At 31.0% G+C, this 19,516-nt stretch overlaps 3 protein-coding genes across 5 annotated transcripts; 2 read left to right on the top strand and 1 right to left on the bottom strand.

The window, feature by feature from the left end:
- Positions 1 to 1,032: 1,032 nt before the first annotated feature.
- On the top strand, positions 1,033 to 3,326 carry LOC122721561. 3 transcript variants are annotated; one of them, XM_043949547.1, is made up of 6 exons: positions 1,033 to 1,443; positions 1,547 to 1,668; positions 2,074 to 2,165; positions 2,272 to 2,358; positions 2,436 to 2,576; positions 3,006 to 3,326. In XM_043949547.1, exons 1-5 carry the CDS (start codon positions 1,094 to 1,096, stop codon positions 2,541 to 2,543), a joined length of 759 nt encoding a protein of 252 aa, XP_043805482.1. In that variant the 5' UTR covers positions 1,033 to 1,093; the 3' UTR covers positions 2,544 to 2,576; positions 3,006 to 3,326. The 3 variants fall into 3 exon arrangements, with proteins under 3 accessions (XP_043805482.1, XP_043805483.1, XP_043805481.1); XM_043949548.1 differs by having other exon boundaries at positions 3,057 to 3,325; XM_043949546.1 differs by lacking the exon at positions 3,006 to 3,326 and having other exon boundaries at positions 2,436 to 2,663.
- Positions 3,327 to 4,918: 1,592 nt separating this feature from the next.
- Positions 4,919 to 6,708, top strand: LOC110629020. Its single transcript, XM_043949549.1, has 2 exons — positions 4,919 to 5,030; positions 5,984 to 6,708. The coding sequence occupies exon 2, from the start codon at positions 6,007 to 6,009 to the stop codon at positions 6,445 to 6,447; it is 441 nt and encodes a 146-aa protein (XP_043805484.1). The 5' UTR covers positions 4,919 to 5,030; positions 5,984 to 6,006; the 3' UTR covers positions 6,448 to 6,708.
- Positions 6,709 to 7,310: 602 nt separating this feature from the next.
- Positions 7,311 to 12,354, bottom strand: LOC110629018 (serine/threonine protein phosphatase 2A 59 kDa regulatory subunit B' gamma isoform). Its single transcript, XM_021775854.2, has 2 exons — positions 10,433 to 12,354; positions 7,311 to 8,045 (listed from the first exon to the last, which is right to left on the bottom strand). Exons 1-2 carry the CDS (start codon positions 11,672 to 11,674, stop codon positions 7,656 to 7,658), a joined length of 1,632 nt encoding a protein of 543 aa, XP_021631546.1. The 5' UTR covers positions 11,675 to 12,354; the 3' UTR covers positions 7,311 to 7,655.
- Between the last annotated feature and the right edge of the window lie 7,162 nt (positions 12,355 to 19,516).

Here is a 19,516-nt window from a genome sequence, read left to right as displayed (position 1 = left end):
GCGGAACTAGAAAATATTTTGAGAGTATAATTAAAAAATAAATAAAAATAATATAAAATATCAAACTATAAACTTTATATTAATTAAAAAATTATAACAAAATATATGTAATAAATATAAGTATTACAAATTTTTGTTTATGATAATATTTTATAATTTTCATAAGTTTATATAAAATTCACATATTTAAATTTGAGAAAAAAATTTTTAAAATAGACAAATGATACGACATGGTAGTGTAAAATTAAAACAAGTATTATAAAATTAATTTGACATAAAAAGTTAAATATTAATAAAATAATAATATAATATATCATAGAAAGATGAATAAATAAATATATTCAAAGTAGAGTAAAAACAAAAATAAAAATTTTTAGGTTTAAATTGAATGGTAAAAATTGCTAAACTAACTTGTATTTAATTTTAAAATAAAATATTTATCAAATTTTAATTTATAAATACAAAATTAATTTAATTTTTATATTATTTTATAATAATCAAATAATTTTAATGCTTTAATGTTAATTATAAAAAAGAAACTAAAAATTATTAGAGATTAATAGAAATTTTAAGGGACCATTTAATGAAAACTAAAATTTTATACTATATTATATCCAATTTTTTTATTAATATTTAGAAACATTAATAGAATTTTGAAAGACATAGCAAAGACAATTTAAATTTATCATTTTAAATTACAACATTGTAAAATTATTTTAAATTGGCGACGACAGCAATTAGCTCATGAAATTATAAGAAGCCTGTTGCATTGCTCAACTCTTTCAGAATCCTTCTTCTCCAAGCAAGTATGCGTAGCCGCTACACTTGACTTTATTATTATTATTATTATTATTACAATCAGATTCCATTTATTTCATAAAAAAATATTTTTTAAAAAATATTTAAATATTAAATAATAAATTTTTTTACTAAAATAAAATGGATTTAAAATCAATTAATTTATTCTATTATATATTTTAATCGGTAACAGATTCCAGGCGTGACCTTTAAATAGCTCTAACACATAATGAAAACAAGCCAAATCAAAACCTAGTCAAGGACATCGAATCCACTCCAGTATCCACGTACGCGAATGAGTTTTCTCGCGGGAAGGCTGGCAGGAAAAGAAGCTGCCTTCTTTTTCCAGGAATCCAAACATGCCGTCAATCGCCTCGCCGAGAAATCCATCCCTGCTCCCAAGAACCTCCCGTCCTCTCCTCTTTCAAGCGAGCAGGAATCACAAGCTGATGTTCTACCGGAGGTTTTGAGGCATTCTCTTCCCTCGTACATCTTCGGGAAACCGACGGAGTCATCTACCATTTCCACAGCGTCCAAGTGGGCACTTCACTCCAACTCCGATAAGGTCGCCACTGTGTCCCCTGATGCATTGAATCCCCTCAGAGCTTATCTCTCTCTGCCTCATGTCACTTTTGGTCCCAAAAGGTAATTGGAAATTGGGGATTTCTTCCTCCTATCAAAACCGAATTTGTTTCTCTCTTCAATTTTTTTTTCTTTTTCTCTTTTTTAAATCAATGGGGAATTGCAGGTGGGAATTGCCGTCACAAGAGAGCTCGGTGTTGGCGTCAACGGCCAACGAAATGAGAAAAGACAGATATACCCCTATCAATCCAGAGAAATTGAAGGCTGCGGCTGAAGGGCTTACTCAGAGTAGGTTTAGTTTCTTTCCTTTTTTGCTCTAGCTAGGACAACACAAGTGCACACAAAATAATCTACCAGTGGACTTGTTAGCAGCTAACTTGAAAATAAAATTTTGTAAATCCCTGATCTGTTGCACAAGATAACTTAGTTTTGCTATTTCAATTTACTTCTTTGTTTGTGCAATCATAGTTAATAATTTTAGTTTTGAAATTAATAATTTATGTTCTCGATAATTTAGATTAAACTCAACTATAACAAACTCTTGGAATTAAAGTATTTAACTTTTAGATAGAAGTGTGTGTGTATATATATATCCCAAATTTATAATGAATTGTTCTTTTGGGTATCAGTAAAATGTACAATTTTATTGAAAACTGAGGAGGTTCTAATGTGCTGTTTGTGATCACATTGTAGTTGGAAAGGCATTTGCAGTTGCTACTGCAATTGTGTTTGGTGGAGCCACAGTGGTGTTCAGTTTGGCAGTCTCCAAGCTGCAGCTGCAAAATGTGAGTACTAAGTAGTTCCTGCCTGATGCTTACAATTTCATTATTTGTATGAAATTTGGAGGAGGATTGCCTCTGAAATTGATGTTGGGTTTTTACATCCTGGCAGAGTGATGATATCAGAACTAAAGGGAAAGATTTGGTTCAGCCAAAACTTGAGATTATTAAAGAGCAATTGGTGCCTTTAAAAACATGGGTATGCTAATTGTAAATTCAATCCGAAAAAAAAAAACAACTTTTGTTCTTGTATTAACTCGGAGCTTCTGATTCCAGGCAGAAAATACATCAAAGAAATGGCATATCAATAGGGAGGAAGATATCAAAGAGAAGCCTATTGTCAAGGAGCTTTCTAAATTTTTAGGTGCCAAAACGTCCAATTGATCTCCATCTGTGCTGTGTTGATAAATGTGATAGGTAAAACTATATTAGAAATGTTGTAAGAGGGTTACAAATGTTGTATGAATGTCAATAAATAAATAATGGTATCATAATTGAATTGAATTTCGGCCTACTGTGGATTTTTATTGCTTTTTGAAAATTTGGCTTATTGTGCAAAATATCCCAATGATTTTAGGGAGACAAACCTAAACAAAAACATCCATTCGCAAAAGCTGGACCGAATCTTTTTGCCTGTAGAAGTTTCACTGATAAAAGATTCAATGCATGAAACTTTTACCCATAAAAAAGTTTTGCATTCGAAGAAACAAAATAGTTGGAGTATTACAAGGGATTAACTTTAAAATTTTGCATTCAAAGAAACAAAATAGTTGGAGTATTAGAAGGGTTAACTTTAAAATTTTAACTACAATTCCTGAGTTTAATCCTCTTCCACTATTGTATCAGTTTGCAGAAATGTGCCTTGGATATGTTTTCATTGATGAGCTGCAAATGCAGGAGCTGTCATTCATATCAGATACAAAAATGGCTGCAGATCTTGCAGGAAAGAATGCACAACAATATTTTCCAACACATTACTGTCAAAAGAGACAAAATGCAATTGAAATAGGTTCAGCAAAACTGGAGAGAAAAGAAATGCAACTCAGCATGAAAATATCAAGAAGCAGGAATAACAATCTGAACACAAACAGATTCATCGACCATTATTAGTGATCAAATTACACATAATTTAATTGATTATTTTGAAATTTGTCAGGGATTTAAAAAGGTTTTTTTGTCTATAAATTAAGAGGTTATATGATTATTTTGAAATTTGTCAAAAATTTAAAAGAATTTTTTGTCTATAAATTAAAAATCAAAGACCTAAACTGTAACGTGGCTAACTGGTTATGTTGATCCAAAAACTGGCATAGACTTGCTAAAGTAGTATACTTGTGTGACCATTTCCAAAATCCATTGACATTGTAAATTGGCAAAGAAATAATCGTGATATAGTAATCATGCATTTAGATACCTTTCAAGCTCCCGAAACCACTAATGGCACAGGTGATTTTATGCCTCTGGCATTGCGAAACTGCAAAGAATCCAACTATAACATTTACATATATTATCATAGTATGTGGTGACGGATACAAGGAGGACTGACAAAGGCTGTCATGCCTCTGAAATTTTAATTTTTAAATATTAAATTGATTTTTAATAAAATTACTACATTTAGCCTCAATATATTTTTAGTAATAATTTAAAAGATTGATTTTAATTGTTAAAATTGGCTTGGATAACAATTACTAATCAATTTATTAAGTATTAGAACTCATGTATTAAAATTTGCTGATTTATCCGGAAAATGTTATTTTTTAAAAAGTTTTACAAGTCATTTGTTAATAGCAAAAGTAGAAAATGCCCTTAAGCAAACAGTCCAATAAGTTCATTTTCACCAACTCCCTCTATCTTCAGCTGAGCTTCGTTTTGGTGCATGAATTCAGCCACTTACGCAAACAAAGTGTTTCTTCTTCTGCCTAATCTCATTCTCTGCAACTTTTCCTTTTTTTTCCTAGTGCCCTCTTTCACTTATTTCGAGCCATCATTTGCATTAACTCATTACACCATTAACACATTATCTACATTCAACGACTAGGAATGAGAAGTTTGCGGTACTTGAATCTTTCTGCTAATGCATTGGCTGGTAAACTACCTAAGAATTTGACTAGTCTGCATAATCTTACTGTTCTTTCTTTAAGAAGTAATTACTCTTTAGATTATGTTCCAAGTGTGTTCAATTCTGTTGAAGTGTTAGATTTGTCTTCCAATTTGCTAAATGGATCATTACCACTTGATTTTGGTGGAAGTAATTTTTATTATTGGAATCTCTCTTACAACAAGCTTTTTAGGCAAGTTTCACTGGCATTTATAGAGAAAATTCCTCAGAATGCAAGCATTGTTCTCTCGTTCTACAACCTAACTGGCACAATCCCAGAATCTATATCTTTGCTCAATTAAAAAGCAGAATCTTTCAGAGGAAATGTGGATCTTTGTGGAAAACCATTGAAAAATCTTTGCTCAATTCCTTCAACTCTCACTAGCTATTACAGTATTCATGGATAACAAACCCAAAACGACCTGAAAAATGATTAAATTATAGTATTCATGGATAATAAAATATATTTTAATTGATTTTAAAAATTATAAAGATCAATTAATAAATTTTTTAATAATTTAAAAAAAAATAGCAATTCTCCTTAAACTCTACAGGTCCAAAAAAATGAAAAACTGTGGCAAGGTAACCGAAAGAAAAGGTAACCGGTAAGTTAGTGCCAGCAGGTCACATGTTAAAATTCACCTACTTGTGACTTTAACGTGGAGCTTTTGTGGGCGGAATCAGATAAACCTCGAACCCTGACCAGGGTTTTAGAACCATCTCAATCTTACCTTCCCTTAGCTCTCTGCTGAATACAAGCCCATATTTATCAGGTAAGGGCTCAAAGTTCTCTAATTTTATCCTGTTTCCTTCTTTTCGTTTATATTGTTGTCGATTTTCGGGGTAGGGTGGTTTTTTTTTTTTTTTTTGTCTGTCTGCTTTCTGGTTGGTTGCTGAGAAACTGAGGGAAAAGAGGAGGAAATGAAATGAACTTAGGAGTTCTGCAACAGAAAAGATGGGACGAAAGCAAATTCCAAAAAAAAAAAGGAAATCTAAGACTGAAATTTTATGCTTATTCTTAAATTGTGTTTTTAAGATTTAGAAGAACAGATACAAAAGGGTGAAATTTTGATTTGATCCTCAATTTTAAATTTTGGTTTTAAGATTTAGAAGGACAGATGAAAAATGGTGAAAGTTTTGATTTGATCCTCAATCTGAAACTTTTGATGTCCTGCTTCGTCTAGGAAAAGAAAAAACCACTTGGCACCCATAGTTTTAATTTATTTTAAATTAAATTTTTTAAATTAAAAAAATGAATTTTTTTCATTTCGAATATAATTAACTAAACAGAAATTTATTGAATTAAATTATTGCAAAATTCTTGGATATAAATATTATCAAGATGGAGAGGAAGCAAAGCCCCACCAAAAAAAAAGGGCAACATGAGATATTTGAATTTTAATTTGAATGCTTAATTCAGTTGAACAGAACTAGAAATGATAATGAATGACGAGAAGGAGAATTGATGATATCCTCCACATCACATATCTGAAGCAATTATTGAAGGAATCCCACCTGGTTTTAGTAATGCTAATTTACAAAATTTAGCAAACTCAATTGTTCTTTTGATAATTATTTGCTTGTGTTCTTCTGATTGCTGGCTTATAGAAGAGAATATGCATACATATTTTGTCTTGCTTTAAGAGCTCAAGATGCCAGCCTCTCAAATCTACCCAGTGTAGTTGTCTGAACAGTATTTACATTCAACTTTGATCATTTTGAGCAGGTGAACAAACAAGTAAATTTCATATGGCTGCAACAGGCATGATCACAGCCCCAAGTTTCGGCTTCTTCTCTGTAAACAGAAGTAACAGAGCCAGTAGCAAGTTCAGAAGCATAAATGTGCAATGTCATGGTGTAAAGGGAATGCATGTAGAGAAGTCTCTGGAGGAATTGTACAATGTGAAGGTGGAAAGAGAAGTACCACGCAACCGATTGGATGAGCTTGGAGTCTCTAGATGGTCTGTTTGGAAGACTGGAAAGTGCAAGTTGCCTTGGGACTGGCAGGTAGACCAGTTGGTTTACATAGAAGAAGGAGAGGTGAGGGTGGTTCCTGAAGGTAGCGAACGTTACATGCGGTTTGTGGCTGGTGATTTAGTTCGTTATCCCAAGTGGTTTGAGGCTGATCTCTTCTTCAATGGTCCATATCAGGAACGTTATAGTTTCAGGGCATATGGTGATGACTATTAATCTCAGGTTGCATTGTTAATTGAGTGATTGCAGCCTGTCCTGTGAGTCGGCTTTGTTAAGGGCACATGTCTAGCAACTCTAAGTAGTTTTGACTGAAAAATTGCAGGCTTAATTGCCATATTCTGCTAGTATTTGAGTTGCAGTTTGTGTAAATGGCAAGCAAGTTTATTCTCTGCTGATTTAAATGGCTGTATCAGACACTCTCTTTGGACATTTTTCAGTTTTAAACATCAAAAGGTTCCACCAAGGAATTTGATTCCAGAACTTTTTTTACTACCTATATGTTTTAGCTGCGATTTCAAATGATGTGTGGCAGTAAACTGCAAGAGGGAGGAAATGAACCATTAATTATTCCTTTGGCATTATTCATCTCATAAAAAAATTCAAATTTAAGATTTCATCTTTTAAAATAAAAATTTTTAAATTAAAATGAATTATATTTTTATTTTTAATTATTAGGAAAAAAAATTCATTTCAAACAAGAAAATTATTTAAAAATAAATAAATCAATTGACTGTTGACATTACATGTATAAGCACTTGGTCCTATTGGCTGAATTTCTTGATCATGAAGTTCCAACTTGTTTCTTCAGATTTGAAACATATTCTACTGGCTACTTAGAAGTAACCAAAGTTGCAAATAGTTTACAACAGTGTCGAAACATTAGACAAAAATGCAGCAAGTAGACAGAACAGAATCTCACTTGCAGGGATCAAGGAGCAAATTTTTCTACCCAGTTTAACCATTCCACATATACCCCTGCGAACTTGCAGAACCAAACTCCTATAAACGACATTTAGGAAGACAAGGGAATAAAAAAACAAAAGGTCTACTGTTAGACAAAGACATAAAGAGATCGAAGCTGAAACACAGAAGGAAAATTCTTCTTTGCATCATTACAGAAAATAAATATTATCAGGTAGGAAATCTGAAAGACTGCCTCTATAAACCAATCCCATCCCTTATAATACACACATACACTTTAATGGCTGAAGAGAAAATAAAACAGAATGAGCCCAGACCACCCAAAAATAGAATAAACCTGTTCCCTCAGAACCCTGCATGCGCTTATCCTGTTGATGAGATGATATGAGAAGCCCAGGAAATAAGCCAAGCAACAGTTTCCCTATCATGCCAATGAGATCCACTCATGTATCGTTCAACTACAAAAAGAGGTAACTTCAACAGTTAAACACCCACCGAGGCGCTCAACAACCAGCAGTAGCACATGGACTTGTTGCAGATGCAATTGCTACAGAGGAGGCAAATCTTGAGACGAGCACAGCCTCATTGCTTATGGACTTTGAGGCTGCCACCTCCTCCAATCTCTTCCATGTTGCTTCTCTTTTCTCCTGTATATCTCTCTCCTTTACTTCATCTTCTTGGAATTTAACCAAGCACTCATCAAAAAGTTCTTGATCAGCATCTGAGAATATCTTCCTCACGTTCAGTGTTAGACTCTGAACAGCTTGGTTCCAGTGACCTCTTGTGTTTCTCTCCAAAGCAGGGAAGATTATAGGCAGTATTGCTTTACGGTTTTGTGTGATCAAATTCCTTATGTGATCATTGTTCCACAAAAACAATGCACGTTCAGCCACCTGCCAGGGAAACCAAATTTAAGATACACGAAAATTCAAAATATCACACCAACTGTGACAACAGACACATATGGCACTATGGTTTATTGTGATGGATGTCTCCTAGCACCGGCTTATGACACGCTCCCTTCAACAAGCCAGGTATTTCTTCATACTGAACTCGCATACAATTCCCATGAATTTGAATAACCAACCCCACATTAAACTATCAGTTAAATATCCATTTTCTTGACTTCTCATACATTTATTCACCATGTATTTACACATTGCATTTAAACCTTAGCTATCTATGAATCTTGCTTTTAACCTCACCACAAAAGTAGTAACTGCTGAATCCTTAATGAGAAGTTGAATTGGACAACAATATTTTATAGCACAAAACACCTTCTTCATCATCTAGTATCATACAAGTGCTGAACAAAAAGAACAAATTGTTTTTACACGCTTGAAAATTTAATGGTTCCATCACTGATTGCCTGTTGCAGATTTGTTCATTCCTATCAAATGATAAACTCATGTTATCGACGACATAAGACCTTTTTCTTTTTTTAGTTTTGGGGACCCACCATTACAAAGTTTGGGACAAAGCTTCTTAGAACATGAGGAAAGCAATTCCATGAAGGCAGGACTGCTACAGTCACTTCATACTGAGCCCCCATGCTTTGGGAAGATCCACACCATTCATAACTTAATTAAAAGAAAGCATTTTACTCTTGAGTGATGATGCATACAAAAGAGTGATGAACTACAGGAGCATCTCTTTTTTGCATTGGTTAGTAGCTATAGATTACAGTTCCCAGCATTTTCTGTGGTTTCAATTTATTGGGCTATTCTTAAATCTTAAGCAGATGGCAGGGAATACAAGGAAATCAGCAACAATAAGAAGTGGAAGATGATCCCTTTGTGCGTTATGCATGCTATAAGTTGCATGCAAACTAGTCACATTTTTTAAGGAATAGAAGTACAAAGGCTTAAGCTGCTGCTCTTAAGGTCTTTGTACAGGATATTTTCCAACTGTTCTTTTCTTAAAATATATATTGTCAGTCTCTGCATGTAGACATAAAGCATTTTTTTCTAATTATTGAAGCATCAAAAGATAAGTGCATTTCCACTTTTCTATCACAAATTAACACTATATTTTTCCAAGTAAAAATATTCTAATCCCATTTTTCTAACATTAAGATCAACCAAAAGTTTAACCCCTAGGCTTTATACATTTACCCTTCAAAGAGAAGCGCGGAACTAGTGTTGTTCTGCTATAATCATTAACAGTTGAGAGGTAATGAAAGCTTATATATATAAAGTGCATCTTAAATCAGTGGACTCCAGAAAGGAGTTGCTTATAGAAATGGCATTAAACAATGATAATTTTCCACATAAGTCCAAAATCTAGGAATATATTCTTAGGACTTGAAGATTAATATCCATATCATATGTAGTGGATGACGAACAAATAGTAATTACCATGTAGACAAGTAAAAGACATTCTTGTATACATTTTATGCAGCTCACTGTTGTTAGAATCTTATGATTATCAATCTCATTCAATTTTTCTTCCTAGCAATTCAAATATATGGGATGAATATTAAATGCACAGAATTGTAAATGGATCTTAAGATTCGATATTGAATCTATCAATTACAGTTTGTTCTTTTTCCAAAAGATTGTTAGACCTCAAAACTTCAAAATTTAAGATTTCACTTCATTTTTACTGTGAAAAATCCAAATAAAGCCTTTATTTAGCTTTTCTTTTTTTCCTGTAGCCATTCGTTTTTCCTTTCCCTCTCCTTTTCTTTATTTTTCTTTTTTCCTTTTTTCTTATTCTTGTTGATTTACTTCTCTAATTATAGTTGTCAAATTATAACATTTTATAGTAACATATTCTAATCCTTTTTAGTATTTAATTATTTGATTAAATTTAAGTATGAGATTCAACACGTACAAAATTATAATCATTATATACAAATCAAAAGTTCATAATTTATAACAAAAACCACTTAATATAAGAAGAATCTATTATTCCATTATAAAGCATTCTTCTCACTAATAAGTACAATGTCTTCCTAACATGCAATCAGAGGCTTTCTGATTATAGTAGTTATTGAAATTAAATGGCTGTATTTAATTTTTGTTATATCTCTTTCTTTCTAATATATTTTAAACTATAAGGATAAAGTGCATTATTCCATTTGAAATCCAGGTGACCCTTGCAATTACAATTAATTGAATCCAATGAATGCAGCAAAAATGGTGAATCACAGTTGAGCTTGCAATAAAGGAAAGAATAGTCCATAGTTGACTAACATCATAAAAAATGACAAGTAGCAATCATTAAGCACCAACAACAAAGGCTAGTAACACAAAGTATAACCATTCTAAATTCATACCTGAAAATGTGAGCTGTTGAGACAGCGGCCAATTTGACGGAACAAAGGAATCATGCAACGCTGAAATTCTGCTGCCTGGGTAGCTTCTAACACTTCCTCCAACTCACCAAGGAACATAACCTCCTTGGAACTATTAGTTATGGGCCAATATTTTAGAAGACCCCGAATTACAGTATCTGCAAGCTTAAAATCTTTTTCCACAAATTGAGTGATGCAATATGAAAGTTGTTGATGGTACATTGATACACACTTGGGCTTGTGAAGAGGAATCAATGCCCTTACAAGGAAAAGCTTGTGCTCTTCCTTCAATGGCAAGGCAAACCCATTAATTATGCTGCCCAATATCTCAAGCAATTCTGCAATCCCATTATGCCTCTCAGTCTCAAATATGAAGCGATAAAAAATATTGTTTATAGCTTTCCTAATAAATGGCCGATGTACCATAAACTTCCCATAAATGCGGTGCAGTATAGTCTTCAAATACTCCCTCTCCCTTTGGTCCTCAGAATCAAACAAATCTAGCAATTTCAACACAAATGAATGGTCAATATACCTCTTTGCAAGCTTCGCATCAGTCTCTGTTGAAGCCACAAATCTCAGAAGAAACTCGTACACAATTTGAAGATGAGGCCACGCTGGCTCCATGGTCGGTTCGTCTTCTTCTGGGTCATAAGTTTCTAGAATCTTGGTATCATGATTCGCAGAAGGAAGTGTTCTAAACAGATTAGCTGCCACCATCTTTGTAATTTCTTGCATCGTCACCTCACTGAACTTTGATGTCACTGAAGAAATATAATCAACAAGCTCCAGCAAAGTCTGCCTTTTAATGTCTTTCTCCTTGAGATTTTTAGATGGATCACTAAAATCAAACACAACACAGCACATATTCAACTTTCTAATGAAGAGATTCTGCTTCTCCGAACTAGGAACATCCCTGAAGTTAGGCAATGGCTCGTAAACTCCAGAAGCCGAAATGGGACCCACTTGGCCTGCAACGGTGGACGATTTTTTCCCTTGATTAGATTTATTCTGTGGGGCAATGGTCCCATTGTTCATGCGTGCAGCGCCAGAACCCGAATTGGATTTTGCAGAAACCGATGACGACTTTGAGGCGTTTATGGAATTGGGTCCATGGGAAGAATTCAGAGACGAGAAGGCATTGACAGCTGCATCATTGTTTGAGTCATTATTCGATGATTTTGAGGGTTTTCGAGGTAGCTTGCCCAATATCTGTTTGATCATATCTACTAAGCCCTAACCCTAACCCAAGCCCTAATCCTAATTTAGCTCAACAAAAAAATCAAAGCCCCCACCTGAAAACTCCTCAACACCAAGGCATTTTCATAGCTGATCGATAGAACCCCAGTCCAAATTGTACATTTAAAAAGAAAACAACGTTATACAAAATAATTCAACAAAGGAAATACAAACAAGTTTATGCATGTTTCGCTACAGACCATAAGTCACAATTCAAAAAGACGAAAATTTCGTGAACTTTTCTGATTTTGAATTGAAGGGTAAGACAAACAGAAGACTAAACAAACTTATATTAACAAGAGAGATCTGAAAAAGGTGAGAGAAAACCCCCAGAAAATCTGAGGCTTCTGGGCTTTGATCTGCAATTGATAAAACCCTAATATAATTTTCTGTATTTCAATCGAGACAGAGAGAAGCAGAGAGGAGGGGGTTACCCAGAAAAAGATTAAATTAGAAAAAAAACAACAACAGAAGACGCAGAAAAACAAAAGAGAATCTAATAAGTAAAGAATTGAAAAAACAGAAACAAAATAAAATTTGGAAACATTTGCTTCTTTACATAAATAGAAAAGAGCCTCCCTCGTTCTCTCCCTCTCTCTCTGGAAAACAAAATCTTCCTCTTTGCTCTGCCTAGTTCTTTGTTACGGGTTTTATGTTTGGATAGAAAAAAGATAAAAAGAAAAGAAAAAAAAAGGGGCAACCTATTTATGAAATTTAAGTTTTAATTTTTTAAGGTTATAAAAAAATTAATAAGTTTTTAATATCTTTTAAAAAAAATTAATTTAACTCTTTTTTTTTTTTTTGAAGTCAATTAATTTAACTCTTTTAATTTTTTAAGGATAAATGAATGTTTCCCTTCTAAAAATAAATTAAAAAATATTAGATATAATTTCTCTTAATTTAAATTTATGAATAAATTATATTTTAATTCATAAAATTTAAAATAATTAACATATAATTCTTTATAATTTTAAAATCAAACACTTACAAATACTTAAATCTATATATAATTTCTATCCATAATTTTATTAGTTAATCGGTTAAAAGAGTATAGATATTTTAAATATTTAAAATACTCTTATAAATACTTAAATCCTTCTTATTACATCGTGTAAATTATATTTTGATTTTTAAATTTTAACATAATTATTGGATTAATTCTTATATTTTTAAAATTAAAATTTTAAATAATTTTTTTATCTATTATAGATATTAATTCAAAATTAATAAATTATCAAATTTTTTTGAAATTACAATTTTTTTTTCTAAAATACTCTTTATAAAAATTTATAACTTTACTTAAAAGTCTGAAAATTTTAAAATTATAAATATTGAAATATTTTAATAAATAGATATTAAAAATAAAAAATATTAAAAATTAATTAAATGAAATATTATAAATAAAAGTTAATAGGGATTTAAGTATTATTTATAATAAAAAATGAAAGATCAAAATGTTTAAATTATAATATTAATCATAGAGCGATTTAAGTATACGATTTTAAATATATAGGATTGATCTGTTAATTATGTTAAAGTTTAAGGATTCAAGTGTAGTTTATTCATTTAAAAAAAGTGATCAAACTGTAAAAATAGATGGAGACACCTTTAATTTGGATGAACTGTATAGAAAAATTTAAGTGCTCAATTTTAAAAATACAAGAATCAATCTATTAATTATATTAAAACTCAGAAATCAAAATATAATTTATTCTAAATTTAAAGACAATTTACACTCAAATCTCTAAATTTTAACAAAATTTATAAATTAGCCCCTAAATTAAATTTTGATAACAAATAAATCCTTAACTTTTAATCTTATTTAACAAATACATCATTCGATTAATAATGGACACAATTTACCATTAGTCTTCTATTAAATAAATATTTATTTTTCTTTAATAATAATGATGCTCTTCCGGCATTCATTCACAAGTTTAGTTTGATAAATGCATCTGACTAAATACGAGATGTCTCATGTTTTATTATCTTAATTTTCAATATCAATTTGAAAAAACAATGATGCCCTTCCATAGAGCTACCATCGTAAATGGCTCCCTAGTAGACTAAAGCCCTAAAACCTTCACTCTTTTTTTTATCTTTCTACAGCTCAATATTCCATTATGGTTGAGATGCAAAACAGAGTGTCCTCCAAAATACAAAGAGAGTTTCCTAATTATAGGAGTTTGAAGAGATGTAAAGGTCAAAATGTTACAATAGTACGAAGTTAGACAAACAGACTTCACCTTCTTCATCAATTCTTCAGTATAGTACTTTTCCTTTTATCTCCCTTGGCAACTTGTGGAATCTACGCGCCACCGCTAATATCTCTTCCAGCACTCAATTGTCCATCTCCCATGGTTCAGGTTCGCCACTTGAAAGAACCCTACCTCCTCCGTGGCCCGTAGGATTCCATCTATCGCTTCAATGCATTTACTCTCCATGTTTTTCAAGGTCGACAATAGGAGTAATAAAGAGTGTATTGATGTGCACGTCGGTGGCCAATTTCTCAGATAGACAAATAAAAATTTGAGCGACACAAATGATGTTAGAATTAACAAGATTTTCACAGTTGGAAGGCCTTCGTATAGCTTGCATGCTCATGGCCCAACGGTGAGTAACGACGGAATTGATGGTGTTGCATGAGAGAAGAAAAGGCGAGTGATATAGGATTAGTGAGGGACTTGAGGAAAAACACCTTGCATCATTTTTTTCTTTTATCTCATTTAAATAAGAGCATAATTGTCATTGCAAATATTTGACTGCAAATTGATCCTATTTTTAATGTAAGAAGGAAAAATTTAAGACTTATTTATTATTATAACTTTATCTTATCTGTTGAATGAATGATAAGACATTTTTTTTTAAAATAAAATTGCGAGTTTAATTTTTATAAATAGAGTAAATACTTACCGACGCTAATGTGATGTAAACATGATTTAGATTTTAAAGAGATATCTAAATTATTTGATATTTGGATTCTTATTCTATATATACTATTCCCTCCCTTTTATAATTTTATTCACTTTACTTTTTTATACATATTAAAAAATATAATTTTTTTAATCTTAAATATTAAGTTTTATTAAATATTAAAATATATTTAAAATTTTTTAAAATAAAATAAAATAAAGTTATATTATTAAATTTATATATAATTATAGTTTATAAAATAGAGTGACTAATAATTTTAAAATAATTAAAAAAATATAAAAATTATGAAACATAAAAATATATTTTTATAGATATTTAATACATTTCAAAATACATTGATAAATTATTATTAAATAATAAAAAATTATAAACTTATCATTTTCATCATAATTATTATTATCACCTTTAACATGATATGATGATATTTCTGTTGATTATTCTATTAAAAATAATATTTCTTTTTTTTTTTTTCCAATTCTGAATCTATAAAATGAGAAGAAAATAACAGTAAAATATAGAAAAAGAAAATTTTTAAAATGAAAAAAAATCTGAGATTTCTGTTTATCGCAATGCTTATTTGATTTATTTTGCAAATTCTGAAAAGTTTTTTAAAATTAAAAAACTTATTTAAAATTAAAAATCTTAAAGAAATTATTCCAGTATTAAATTTAAGCTTAGTTAGGTTTTTAATTTTTGCTGGAAAAAATTGGAAATGGGAGGATTTTGTCTTTCTCAAGGGTAGAATTGAGATTTAGCTTATTTATTTGTGGCCCATTTTATTTATTTATTTATTTGAATTATTTTGTGAACATTCTCATTTGTGGATTGTTTTGAGTGGATAAGTGACAGAATTGCTAGGGCTTCTGCTGTTCATTCTCTCTCTTTATTTTCCTTAAATTCCCATTTTATCAATCAGTCGGTCTACATTTGTCCCCATTATATTTATACATATATTTACATTTTTTATTTTCCCTAATATTTTATGAAGGAAAATTTTAAAAAATATATACATATCAATTCTTTGTATTTGACTTTCTACCTTCCAATAGAATTTTCACCTTCGTTTTCTTATTCTTTTTACGAGTTTTTATATTTATATAATTTAAATTTTTAATTTTAAATAAAAAAAATTTTAATTTTTAAATTTATTATTTATCTTATAAATAATTTAATTAATTAAAATTAAATTTTAATTAAGACTCTAAAATCTTAATTATATAACATTTTTAAATTATATAATTAAAATATTTAATTTTTTTATACTTAAATAAAAATCTTAATTGAAAAATTTAGGTAATTAAAATTTTAAAAATTTAATTAAAATTTAATTAAAATTAATTAAATTATTTATATAGTAAAAATAATGATATATAGTGTATATATGAATTAATTTAAATATAGTCAAAATTAATTTAAAAAATTATTATAATTATAATAAATTTAAAAATTAGAGTTTTTTATCCAAATTAAAAGTTTAGGTTATAAATGTAAAAATTTATAAAGTTGAGTCTTTTTAGATTATAAACTTTTTTTATTAGTAAATTTTTTTTATAAATTTAATCTTTTTATTTATTTATAAAAAAATAAAATATTTTTAAATTTTTTATTTACAAAATTTAATTTATATTTAAAAAATATTTTTTAAAAAAATATTTTTTTAATAAAATAACTTATTTTCTGTTAAATTTTATATCAATTTGGAATAAGAGATAACATACACTTATAAAAGTTTTTTTTTTTTTTTCACTTTTTCTTATTAAATTAGTTTTCATAACCTCTCCACATTTAGACGAATTCAAATTTAATATTTTCAATTATTTAATTTTAATTTATTAATAAATTTATATAAAAATTTAAATAAAAATGTAAAAATTGATATTTTCATTTTAAAAATGATTACTTTGTTTTATAATAATTTTTTTTATTTTTATTTTAATAAAGTTATTTATTAATAAATCTATATATATATACATAAAGGTTTTAATAAATTTTTATTAAAATTTATTAATAAAAATATTTGTTAAAATATTTTCGGTGATTAATAAGTAATTGACGTATTTAAAAATAAGAAATTTATAAATTTATTTTGTAATACCCGGCTAGATTTCGGCGTCGGAATTCCAACCTTCCGACAGAATTTCCGTTGGAATCCGGAATCTTGGATACCTCTAGAAGGGTAAAACATGTTTTTACAAAATGTTTTTCATGATTTTAATGGTTAGTTTTGAGTTAAAGTTTTAAAGAAGAAAAGAAAAGAGATTGAGGGAAGGGTCCATGTTCGGCCGCCGATCATGGGGCGGATGCGGAGGCACCTTTGGCCCCCGAAGGTGATCTGGCTAGCCACCTATAAAAGGCCCCCTGTCCAAAAATGGACGAGTTTTCTCTCTCCATTTTCGAGTAAGGTGAGTCTCTGCCACCCCTTGTCGATCTTGTGCTTTTCCTTCAAGTCTCTCATGATTTTTATGAGTTTCTATCTTGTTTTTGAATATTTTAAGCTCAATCCAAAGTTTTGAAGCTTGGAGACCTCCGGAACTCGTTTCCTCTTCATCTCCAAGTTTGGGTCGCATCTACCCTTGATCTTCAAGAGGCAAGAGGTAAGTGTAGATCCTCATTTTCTCTTATGTTTTTACGTAAGTTTTATGAAGGGTTAAGGGGTATTGATGCATGCTTTGGTTAGATCTAAAATGTTAGAGTTTATGTTAGTTTAATGATAAATGTGATGCTATATTGATATTTGTTGGGGTATAGGCTAGTTTTAAGCCCCTATAAGCTCGAATATGTGTTTATACATGTTTTAGAATAGTTGGATGTGTGTTTTGGAGAGTTTTGGGGGCTGGATGGGCGAGACAGAATCGGGTTCTGTCACCCAGGAACACCCAGGTTCGGCAACCCAGGAACACCCAGGTTCGGCAACCGAAGTAAGATTCAGCCGCCGAACCTCCTAGGGGAGGCAGTTTTGGCCGCCTAAACTCGCCCCCGAAAGTTGGACTTTCGGCTTTGGAGGGGAGTTTCGGCCGCCGAACCTGCCCCCGAAGGTTAGTGACTTTCGGATCTGTGAAGGCTTTCGGCAGCCGAACCCTGCCCCCGAAAGTGTCTGGCTTTCGGCTCTGTAGGGACCTTCGGCCGCCGAACCTGCCGCCAAAAATCCCCTGCCCAACCTTTCTTTGCTTGTTTCTTATGCATGTTTTATGATGTTTTAGGGGGTTTTTGGTGAGATGTTTAGAGTCTTTATAGAGTTTGTTTGGTCCCTCATTTGAGTCCATCTGTGTAGGATTGGACCTGAGGAACCGAGGTGATCAGCCGTGAGTTAGCTGTTCCAGAGTCAGACAGAGGTGAGTAGAACATAACTCTTTCATTTTTTAAAGCAATCAAATGTTTTAAGCATGTTCACGCATCATGAATGCCATGTATATGTATTAGGCTGTTTGCATTAGATTTCACGAATATGCTGCATTGCATAATTTGTTGTTGGTGTGGATGGACCAGAGAAAGACCCACTAGCCCTCAAAATGATATGATATGGTACGATGTAAGAAAGTCCAGAGCTGCCCATGCCACACGTCCTGACACAATGTAAGAAAGTCCAGGGCTGCCCATTCCACGCGTCCTGGCATTATGATATGTTATGTAATAGAAGTCCTGAGGAGCTCCACCGAGGGCCGGACACAGAGTAGAGGGAGTTTTGGGTCATGTCCATCCGAGATGTGAATTGTTTGTGTTGTGATACATTTTATAAAAGCATATGTTTATAAATTGTTTTATTGTTTTGCTCACTGGGTTTTAGTAGCTCACCCCTTTTCCCTAACCCCCAGGTTTGTAGGAGCACATGTAGCTGTGGGAGAGTCATCAGAGTTCTGGTATAGCATGATGTAATAGATTAGTAGTAGACATGTAATGTATTGAGGATAGTACTGTGCTTGACCCTATTGATAGATTGTAATCCCTTTTGTACATGGTCTTTATGTAAATGTTTTTAATGATGAGATGTGATGAATCATGCTTGATGTATGAGATATTGACCTTACTAGAGCATTTGATAAAGGCTCTAGTATGGGATTTTTTATGTTTACGGTTATGATGTATGTGCAGGTCAAGCTTGGTATATGAAAAGTTTAAGTTTTTATGAATGTGTGATTATGTATGGGATTCTATCAGGTATGTCAGATTGTATGTTAGACTTGCTACGGGTTCCGGCGACCTTAAGTCGATCTGAATTCTAGCGCCGGTAGCGATCCGGTTTCCGGGTCGTTACATATTTATTATCAAAATTAATAAATGAAATTAAATAAGATATATGAAAAAGTGTTAAAATTAAATAATGATAATATGGTAATTTATTTGGTCAAGTTTAAAATTTATAGGATTTAAAATGAAAAATTGGTACTCTCAACTTATTCTTTTTAACCTATAAACTCATAAAATATTATAAACAAATAGGTTATTTTATTTTTAAAATTTATAAGCTAAATCAAGCATCTCTATGTTTAGGGATACAACTAATAGACCGAGCAAGATTAACATTCAACAAGTGGATATTGTGAATAATATTCTCTAATTCGATGGAGAGGGATCGAAAGAATGCATCCATATTTATTTTCACTTTGATTTGAAATGGTTGATTTTATGTAAATTTAATTGAATTAATTTTTTTTATTTTAATTGTGTTTGAAAAATTAATAATTTAAAAATCTAATTATCTTCTATTCTTATGAGATCTTTAGAGTTTGCCATTATTTATTATTTTATCCCTGTAATTTTCAATTATCTATAAGTCCATCCAACCATTAGTTCAAATTGGTCCAATGAGAGGGCTTTTTTTATATATAATTTGTATATTAGCCTTACCCTTTTTCTTATTCTATCAGCAATCAAACAAGAGTTGAAGTAATAAAT

Source organism: Manihot esculenta, chromosome 13 (assembly GCF_001659605.2).
Source record: "Manihot esculenta cultivar AM560-2 chromosome 13, M.esculenta_v8, whole genome shotgun sequence".
NCBI classification, from domain to species: Eukaryota; Viridiplantae; Streptophyta; class Magnoliopsida; order Malpighiales; family Euphorbiaceae; genus Manihot; species Manihot esculenta.
The sequence above is the reverse complement of the archived record's forward strand: the minus strand, read 5'-3'. Positions and strand labels throughout refer to the sequence as shown.